The sequence below is a fragment of the Etheostoma cragini genome, chromosome 4 (assembly GCF_013103735.1).
Source record: "Etheostoma cragini isolate CJK2018 chromosome 4, CSU_Ecrag_1.0, whole genome shotgun sequence".
In the NCBI taxonomy this organism is placed as follows: domain Eukaryota; kingdom Metazoa; phylum Chordata; class Actinopteri; order Perciformes; family Percidae; genus Etheostoma; species Etheostoma cragini.
This window is the reverse complement of record NC_048410.1, coordinates 10,777,448-10,788,326: the sequence shown is the minus strand read 5'-3', so window position 1 is coordinate 10,788,326 and position 10,879 is coordinate 10,777,448. Positions and strand designations below refer to the sequence as shown.

Here is a 10,879-nt window from a genome sequence, read left to right as displayed (position 1 = left end):
TTGGAAAATGGCTGCAATGAAACAAAGAGTGAAAAATTTAAAGGGGTCTGAATACTTTCCGTACCCACTGTAAATATGCAAAAAGAGGAGTAGCCTGCAATTGAAGAGATGGAAACAAGAAGACAATGTCAAATCCTACAGTGACAGTAGAGATAGGGTTGTAGCCTGCTATGTTAACTGCTTGGCCTGCCTACCAGCTATATTGTGTTTTAGACCACAGAGAATAATTTGATATTTCTGTCTGGCTTTTAAATCCTTTCCCTTGACCAAAAGGGTGACAATGATATGCAAATGCATTTTTCTCTATGGATATCTAAAATGCTCACAGAGGAGAGCCATATCAATTCCTATCAAATACCCCCGAAATATTCTTTTGAAAAGCTACAGCTTTCACAATTTTTACATTTTTGTTTCCACCCAAAGCCTTGGATTATTTGTGGTCCATTAAGTGCCTCAAGCCTTTTAAAACCATGTTAGTCCTCAAGCCGTGCAGGCCTCTAATTTGTACCCCCCACTGGAACCAACAAACGATACTTCTAGCACATCCGTCAGGATCCATTTCTCACCCTGTTATGTATTAAAGAAGAAATACTGAGGAAAAGCTGAAAGATGCTAATAAAGCATTTGCTAAAGCTGACGCTGCCACAACTGCACAGCCTCTTGGGAGGCTAAACAGTAAAGGCGTGAGGAGATCGGAGACTGTTGTGCATCCATATGTGAATTGCCTCTGAAACTGACTATTGACTGTTGGTGTTTAAATTTGGATTTTGTTTTTAATTGTTGCTTTTATACATTAATTGCTTCTTGTATTTGCTTTCCTGGAGCCATTTATGCAAAACATAGTCATAGGAATTGTGGTCCTTGCCTCTGTTGTGCATGCTTCAGTAAACACTGCAGCTCTTCTATCGTACTTTACACACTGGCAACACCAGCTCTTACCAGCAGCTACCTTTTGAAACACGTGGAATGAAAAAAAAGAAATCACATCCAGCACTCACGTTCCATCTTCGTTGCTTCTGTAGAAAACCATGAAAGGGTCTGACTTGCCAAAGAAGTCCTTCTTGTCCAGCTTGTTGGCACAGAACTGCATAGTGGCGCTATCCTGCAGGAATGCATGGAGATGTGAGAAAAGAAGTGTGAGATAGGTTGCAGGGAAGGAAGTGGTAGGGTATATCGTAAAGTCTTCATAATTATAGAATATATATCTATATATATATATATATATATATATATATATATATATATATATATATATATATATATATATGTATCTCTCTCTCTCTCTCTATATATATATATATATATACATATATATTATTCATGTGGCCTATTTCGCCATTCTTCCCCTGCTTCTTCTCTTTCATCTCCTTACGTACAGTAGGGCAGCAGATGGAGAAAGCTGTCTGTGCATCACTAAGAGATAATGAAGGCTGCATGGATACTGTAATCCCTGTACGTTTGGGTGTGTTTACCCTTTTTTATATTTCTTGGCATATTGTGACTATCCTGTTTTCTTACAGAAAAAAAGAAGCTTTATGCATGATATTTTTTTAGATTTAGATTAGAGTAACATGTATATGAGGAGAAATAAGTCAGCCCAAGGTAAGCATGGGAGCACATTGATCCATCCAGTCAGAACTATAGCAAAAAAAGACATACAAGCAGATTTGTAAGGCTGCAATGGCCGTGACACACCAGATAACCAACAGTCGAATACATTAAAATCAGACAGCTTTGCTATTCTTATATCTTTCTCTACTATTTGGGCAAATAATGTAATGTTTAACTGTTGGTTTGGGCTGGAGGAAAGGCCGTGCTGTCAATAGGCTCGATCAAGGTGAACTGCACCTCTTCTGTTAAGTAGACAGCAGCAGTCAAGTTAGACAGCCATTTCCAACAGACTTCAGGCTGACTAGGGACCCATGTATCAGCTTGTACAGAGTCTACATTTTTTATTATGACAGAGTAGCTGTCTTAATGTAGTTGTTTTATTTTTTATGTTTTATTTTTTAATGTATCCTTTATTAGTCCCACAAGGGGGAAATTACAATGTATACTCTGTTGTTATTACAACACAGGCCTGAATTACACACATATGTTCAGTACCTATACATGCACTAAATGGAGAGATGTCAGAGTGAGGGGTCTGCCCATGGAAAGGTGCCCCAAGCAGTTGGGTTCGGTGCCTTGCTCAAGAGCACCTTAGCCGTGCCCAGGAGGTGAACTGGCACCTCTCCAGCTACCAGTCCACCACCATACTTTAGTCCATATGTGGACTTGAACCAGCGACCTTCCGGTCCCCAACACAACTCCCTACATGTAATCTATGGCTGATAGTAATAAACAGACTGAGGATCCGTATTCTGGAAGGATTAAGTCTCTCTGACTTCTAAACCACACCATCAGCCACACAACATGTGCTCTGTGCTGAATAAGCCTTTAAGGCCAGATAAATAGTAATTCAAATCCCAATTCAAAAAAAATAAAAAGTTTAAATAAAACGTCATCATGTTGATTAGATTCTGAACAAATCAGCTGAGAGCCAGGCATTTTCCAGCATGCCCTGGGTCCAACTGGGTCATGGAGTCAGTGAAAAGCAACTGCACTGCCTGCATCTCAAAAATGGGGCCGCCTTGATCTAATGAGGTTATCGTTGCCCGAGTGTGCATAACTTCAGAGCAAGTCGGAATCAAGTCGGATACAAATCTAACCGGCACGCATTTGGCGGCAATCGACGGTGATCGATTCTGCGTAGGCCTGTCTCATCTTGAACAAGCCTATCTGCGCGGAGGACATTACAGAATCACCTTGTCTGGCTCAACTAAATTTAGTTACCGGTATTGCATTTGTTACTTTGTCAGCCTCAACTGTAAGCCCAACTGTACAAGCATGGTTAAAAGTTAGCATTTTGCATGTTTAAAGGGATCAATAAATAGTGTTTTTTTCAAGGCTGATATCAATACAAATTGTTGGTATTAAATTAAAAAAACAATAACCGATATTTGAAACTGATCTGAAAATCTTTAAAATTAAGATGACAAACTCCAACACATTGTTTTGTTTATATGCTTTAACTAGTTATTTAATAAATTAGAAAATTTAAACATAACACACAATAAAAGATAGTCAGATAGTATTGTGGGCGGGATGTTAAGTCAGACTCAGTGGTGAGTGTAACCAAAGCAGTGGGACAGATACAGAGCTGTAATGGAACCAACGTAGCACACTTTTTAATACATTTGAATTTAACTTGACAAGGCAAATAAAACGCAGATGACCTGCTATCAATAATCGGCCAGGGCCAATAATCTGTCTATCCCCAAGACCCAGCTTTACAGCAAACAATGAAGTAAAAGTGCTGCAAAAAATTGTGTTGATTCACAGTGGGATTGGTAGTACTTATCAATACCTATATCAATATCAAAGCATTAAAATGGTCCTTCTACACTTCGAAGGAACTGGTGATAAAGTACATCATTTTTAATTAGTACATTAGCACAGAATATACAATGTTAAAGTACAAAGTTGTTCTAGAACATGATTGAGTAGAGGACCTAATGAATGTTCAGTTTAGTTGGGTGATTATTTCAATCTCTTTTATCTTTTTTATATTTTAGCCCCCATGTTTCACCACCTAGCTGCTAGAGATGAGAACAAAGTTTAGGTGGGGGTGTAAGAATAGTAGGATGTCCTGTATAGCACATGCTCACACACATGCCACATATTTGTACACTGTCCACCCCATACGAATTCTCACAAATATAACAGAGCTGCTGGATGAATAACATTATACAAAGGTAATATTTTGGAAAAATCTGCTTTACTTTTTTGTATGAGGATGTAGACATATGACTCCATTATTTGTCATTCACTGTGAAGTGTGAATGTCACCTGCTTCCCCTCTATGAGCTACTGGCAGTCAGCCTACAATACACTCTAGCTTTATCTATAACCACCACCTAATTGTGTTTGTGTGTGTGTAAATGGACTGTATTTATATAGCGCTTATCCAGTCTTAAGGACTACTCAAAGCGCTTTTACATAGTACAGTAACCATTCACCATTTACACACATTCACACACTATGGCCGAGGCTCCCATACAAGGTGCAACCTTTGATAAACATTGGTGAAACTCGGGGTTCAGTGTCTTGCCCAAGGACACATCAAACCACCAACTTTACGATTGGCAGGCCATCGCTGTACCACTAAGCTCCAGCCTCCCTGCATGTGTGTGTTTTCCCTAACCATAGTACCATATCCACAGAGCTGCAGTTCTACTCAAATTAGTGCCAGCTGCTTACCAAGTCTAATTCTAGCATGAGTTTTATTCATCAAGCTAACTTCTTTTGATACCTGTCACAGCATCTGGAAAGCATCAGATTCTTCAAGTTTATTTCTGCAGACATCAAACACAGAGCACAGTTTCTGCTTCAGGCTTTATGTTTTTCTAACATGTTTGGAGGGCGGCTTTGCTCCTTGTTCCAGCCAAATAACGACGCATGTTGTTCTCAATGTTGAGCCATAAGCAGAACGTTTGGTTATCAATTTGGTTAAACTTTTATATATGTATGTATTATGTAGATATAAATGAAATCCACAGATTTTGCTTCAGCAATTATAAAGCCAACAACTGCAATGTCAATGATCATATTGTCAAACGTGTTTAAGTAATTACCTCTAAATTAAGGTTGCAAATTATTGCTTTAATTGTGATTAGTTCCCATTATTTTCCCATTTAGAAAAGGTTAACAAGTTCCTTCAGTGTATGGTTTAGTCTTAAAAGATTATATTTACCATGCAAAAAAAGAACACACAAACCTAAAATCACAAACCTAATTAAAATTATTTTTAAAAACATGTAGAAAGTTATGGAAGTAGATTTTATTTTATCTTAGCATGTGATGGACATAGTTAAGCTCACTACAGCAAATACAGTGCAAATGAGAGAACTTAAAGAGCACCCCATCAATTCAGCATAACTTTGTCGGACTCATAATGGAGAGTTTACAACAAAAAGATAAAGTCTGTGCAGCAGACACGATACATATCGGTATATCCTCTTTTTCATTCCACTCTTCTTCAGACTTCCAAACTTAGTGCCTACATTTGGTGGGGTATATTTTTAACTCCACATCCTCTTCTTTTAAAATTCCATACTAGTCTTTAGCCCAGACAGACGCTGACTTATCAATTATATAAGTCTTTTCTAGATTTTTTTTAAAAGATTTTTCAGTAAGCCAGTAAAACATTAGCTCATCATTATTTTTTTCTGGTAACAGCATGCTGCTTCTCTTCTATTCAGAAAATTGCCCTTTATATGACCACATTAAATGTGAGGTTCATTAACTATACAGTATATTTATCTATCACCTGCATTCCCTAACATGTAAACACATTTACAGTTACAATCAGCAGTTGCAATTTTCACTTTTAATGATTAGAATTGGATTGCACCTTTATCATTAGCCTTGTAATTAACCAGTTAAATTATTTATGCCAATGAGCTATGGCACAGCCAGACACTTTGTCTGGAGGTAACCTAAGCCTATTGTGGATTCACAAGACGTAATAACGATGACCAGGAAAATGTTATATATACCTGCTTAAATAAATCAAAGACCGGCAGCAGATGCTGGGAGATTAATTAACTGCAAACCAACTCTTTATTGTAGAACAGCCACTCTCATACACACACAAATAAGCCAGATTTTGCATTTCTAGGTGTTTATCATGAAATGTAGTGCTTGTACCAAGCCCAAATACAAATCACTTGGTTGCTGTTAAGGACTGTACTACTTGTTTACTATTTCCCCTCCTTGTTCATGGCTCTCCTTGTGTGGTGGCAGTGCATTGAAGGGGCCAGACTTATCTCTGGTATATGGACTATGTTTAATCTTTGAAACACAGTGGGTCCATTACAGTGGGTTCAGATGCTACAACAATAGATTGCTGTTGCTGTCAGGGCTCAAGGCCTTACACTGGGCAGCCATGGTGCCACTAATGATAACTTAATAGCTTTTTAATGTTGCAGCTTGCACCTTGTGTTGTGTGTGTGTGCTGAGTGGCAAATCAGCAAAAGAGTGTGTGCACGTGTGACACACTGTGTGTGAGAGTGAGAACAGGCGTGTTTTGTCCACATAGCCCGATGCCCATTTTAATTCCTGTTTGCATCTTACTACATTGTCTTCTGTGTCTTTATCACACACAGCCAGGCACCGTGAAGTAAACACTTTTCTCTGACACATTCATGATCACATCCACTCCTCTCCGGTCAGAGAGGAACTTTATCTGTATTCCTGCACTTACCCCGAGGACACGCACACTCCCATGCGCACACAGACACACGCACGCACACACCGCATGCCTGCCGTTTGACACATCCCTCCTACCCTGTTTCATTCGCTGAAAAACACTCCATTAATCCTCCTAGGGAATGTTGGCAGCCATGATTGATGCACACAAGCAGTTGAATGCTTGAGTTATCTGAATATGTGACAGTAGAAATATACTGATTTAATTTCTGTTGCTTTCTGTCTATTATCCCTAGGCACTGGTTGTGTATGTTTGTGTGTGGGACTGTGACATTGTAGTCTCTGTACATGTTAAAGCATTGTTCAAGCTTACAATGTAGTACTCTGGATTGCAGTACTCGTAGAGGCTTTAAAAAAAAGTGTGAAGACGTATATATGGACAAATGTTTGTCCCTGCACCTGTGATTAAAGAAACAGCCCAGCTTCAGTTTTCTCTGGGGCTCAACTACTCAAGATCTGCATCACTCCCAAGAGCAAGATACAGTGCAGTAAGATGCCAGCACCTTCACTCAGTTAATATTTTAAAATGATATCCCACAGCCCCTTGCCTCCTCCTGCATGAATACTATGTGTATATATATACAATGTGTGCAAGCTCACTTGGATATTAGGCACACACATGCACACAAGCATAATGAAACCATTAGCTTTACATGTCCTTTTGGTCTGTGTCTTCAGCAAAAATTATTAATAAGAAAATAAAGACAATGATATTTTGAATCAATCCTGCAATGGAGATTATCAGTGCATCAATGCAGTGTATAAGAAGCAAGTTAAGTAGTAACTGTATGCAAGTTTTTCCGCACAACAATAACAGTAAATTGAATTGCTAATTCAAACGTATGGATGTGATGATAAATGGAATCTCTCAATGGAATTCAGCAAGTAGGCCGCATGGGCTCTATGAGATTTACTGTAGACATCTAATACAGGAGAACAAAGGCAAGCTCATAGGCAATATTGACTGTACAGTAAGTTTCTGTGTTGATAATGTGGCCCTGAAGGAGCATTCTAGATTTTCTTGCATTCTTTTTGTAAAATGTTCCTTTAGAGTTTAACTTGTAATTGTGTTGCCTTACATGGGCCATGTCACGTTATCATTTAATCTTATAGAAAAAAAGATTTCAGGTGAGTCTCTTAAACTATCAAGAGAGAGAACAATAACCATAACATTGAGTAAAATATCAACATGATTGAAATAAGATACTACATTAAACTGCAATTTCTGGAACAAAACAAATTACTAAATTAATTGTTATTTCTATCTGTGTTTAAACAATAACACTCAACAGTGAATCCACATCATATCTTCATAATAAATATTTTTCAATAAGTGACAACTGTCTAAAGGGTCTATTAGTGCTGCTTCTTAACCCAAATAGGCTAAAATAATATAAATCAACTGATCCACCAATACTGCCATTCTGTCAGCTTCATATCAATTTAACATAACAGAGCTTATTAACTTAACACAAGCTGGCATTGGGTTTCTGCTCTACAGGAATTAACTAAACTTGCCAATCAAGTTGCTCAAGTAAATTCAAGTTTCGGTATTCAAAGAAGCAGAATTTGGTGTTGCCAAATTGCCACTCTAAGTCAGTGAGAGGAAATCGCTGCGGGGCTAATAGGCACATAAAAGCATTTATGGTGATGGAATGTGTTTAGGCTATAAAACATTCATCTGCTCCTGTCTCATTTTCGTTCTGTAGCACGGACACACACTCTTGCAAAGGTCTGTGATCAACAGCCATTTGCTAATATGGAGAGAATCAGAGTATCAATATTTAAAGAGGGAGGCCAGGCTAGAAAAGAGACACATTCCCATCCTTAGGGGAGTAATGAAGGCGTGTTTGTGACAGGAGAGGATGCGTGTCTTGCTGCACAAATAGTAATAGATGCACTAATTAAGACAGAAGAAATGGGGAAAAGAAGAGAGGTAGTACAAGTATAGCTAGTGTGCATTCACATTCAATACACATAGGCTTGAATTAAGGTGAGCCAGTGAGGGGGGAAATAAGAAAGAAAAGGGGGAAATAAGATAGTGACTCAATTGAAGTCCAAATTAATGCAGTTGGGTGGGAGGGGGACTTAACCTGATAATCAACACCAAATGACTTTCTGCTGTGTGTATGGTGGCTCCCCGGGTGTTCAGTCTTACACATGAGTCAACACTCAGATTTACGACACAGTACATGGGCCACAGTGATTATGTGTTCTTTTACATGTGTGGTTCTACAAATAGGTAATTCCTTGCCTGGATGAGCTTCTCCTTTTCGTGCTTGATTTAAAGCCACAAGATACAAAATATGTGAATCATGTTGCCTTGTAGCATTTAATGAGAATTGCCAAACAGCGTATGTGAGATATTGTCTTGTAGCATTTAATGAGGATTGCCAAACAGCGTATGTGAGATATTGTCTTGTAGCATTTAATGAGGATTGCTAAACAGCGTACGTGAGTGGAATAGAGCGTCAGCAATTTCTCCCCACTAGGGTCTTCTAATCGCTCCACTCCCAGCAGCTCCAGATTTTTGATTTTCTACATTTAGCATTTTCTTTTTTGCACTTGTTCTCTGCTTACGCTAAAAAAAAAACATGTCCAGTTTGCACCGTAGCAAATGCGTTAAATGTTGCCTTTCAAATTAGGAAGCACAGGAAGAGAGATCTGTTTTGTGAAGCAAATGAGAATAAGAAAATAATAATGTTTCAAAGGCCTCTTCAGCTTGTATCAGTATGTTTGTGTGATGGAGCACACAGTGCTATGCCCAAATACCCTGTTGCAAGTTTGTTAGAAAACAAATTTAAAATGAATTCTCTCATGGACCAGGCTTAAAAATGTTTTGCTGTAAAGAACGGCAAATGGACTGGGATCCTGTTGGTCCTATAGGATTCAATAAAACAGTATGATTAGTGTAATGTTGGGAGGAGCAGGCAGTCAAAATTGTCTTACAATTTTTAAATATGAAATGATGAGCTACTAACTAATGCTCACTAATGTGTGGTCCCAGTTGTGTAATAGTTATTTTTTCTTTTCTAACCATATTTTAAATACTGTGCATTTGCTTGTTAAAATAATAACTTATGGTGAATCAGCCCAGTCTCATGACGGTTCGTGAAATTTCGTTATTTAATCTATTGATTTGTGTACAGGGAGACGATTTTCTCGTTTTGTTCGTGGTAGTAAGCACGAATTCTAAACTAATTTATTTCAATGGGAAGCATCTTTCGTGATAACAGCACGATTACGGTAGCGAGTAGTATTGAAAAGCCGAGAATCCGTGTCAGTAGGTTATTGGCGGTGGTGGATTGGTCAAACAACACAGGACAAATAATTCTGATTAATCGTGAGTTAACTATGAGCTATCATGCTATTAAAGAATTTAATTGATTGACAACCCTACCTTTTAGGCAGTAACGCCTCATTAACTTGATCAAATGGAAGAACAATCTTTTCCTAATTACCAACTCTCATGATAGTTTGTCCATATGGTTCACATTTATCAAAGCCAAACTGTAACCTTTGTCATTGCACTGAGAAATAATAAGTCAGTAAGTATGTCATATAGACAGTGCAGGATCATCCAACAAGGGACATTTTCTGCAATATTCATATTCAGTTTGTATTTGGTTTACAAAAACTAGCGGCCGCCACATGGTACCTCCATTACCATGTAGAGTCTGCAAGAAATGTGATTGGTCATATTGGGCTGTTTTCACCAATTGAGATTGTAAGGACCACATTAGGCAATTGAAAAAGTGCAGATTGACCTTCTGTTCTAGCTAAACTAATTATCTGGCACTCTGTCTGTTTCGTTATGACCTCAGTTTATTAAATTTAGATGCTCTTCCTTTGATCATTATTCTAATGATGTTCAACTCCTGGAGTGAAACACAATTTCAAAAGGTATCAAGCAATTAAAGGGTCTTTCTCCTAAGACTTCTTTACACTTTGTACTTTATGATAATGTCTCAAGCAGGGTTGTTTGAAGCTATTTTTTTTTAAATTGATGGATCATCCCAATTCTTTCCAGAAAAACAGAAACACAAACCGCACTCCACACACTTTCTGCACTGTGTGCATCACAAAGAAGAAACTGAAGTTGGACTGTACTTGAGGTGTCCGTTTCCTGTTGCTTTCTTTGTGTGACATTTTAAACTCCGGTCCATTTATGAGGACTATGGTTAAGTGCTTCTTGGATCTTTGCCAACTAAATTGAGACAGCTAACTAGACTATTTTGCCATTCTGAGTTTTCTCTTAACTAAAACAACTTTTGAACGTATGCGTTCCACCAAAACAAGATCCTTCCTGAGGCTATTTGGCACCGCTCCTGACGATTGTGATTGGTTATAAGAACTACCAATAAACCAGAGCACATTTTTCTCCCATTCCGGAATGTTGTGTGGACTAGCCGGACCCTCAGCAACAGCACTGTGGAGGAAGGTCTGTCAAAACAAGACTAGGTTGTCTTCCTGGGATGAAAGCAAGACAACTGTGTGAAAGAGAAAAGTGTGTGTGTGTGTGTGTATGTGTGTGTGTGTGTGTGTGTGTGTGTGTGTGTGTGTGTGT

At 38.4% G+C, this 10,879-nt stretch overlaps 1 protein-coding gene across 2 annotated transcripts in view; it reads right to left on the bottom strand.

Annotated features, from left to right (window-relative positions):
- cpne5b (copine Vb) overlaps positions 1–10,879 on the bottom strand; it is a 111,269-nt gene that overhangs the window by 26,725 nt on the left and 73,665 nt on the right. For both annotated transcript variants that reach the window (XM_034869387.1, XM_034869388.1), the window contains one exon: positions 999–1,102. In XM_034869387.1, coding sequence (XP_034725278.1) covers positions 999–1,102 — 104 coding nt within the window. The remainder of the gene's footprint in view (positions 1–998; positions 1,103–10,879) is intronic.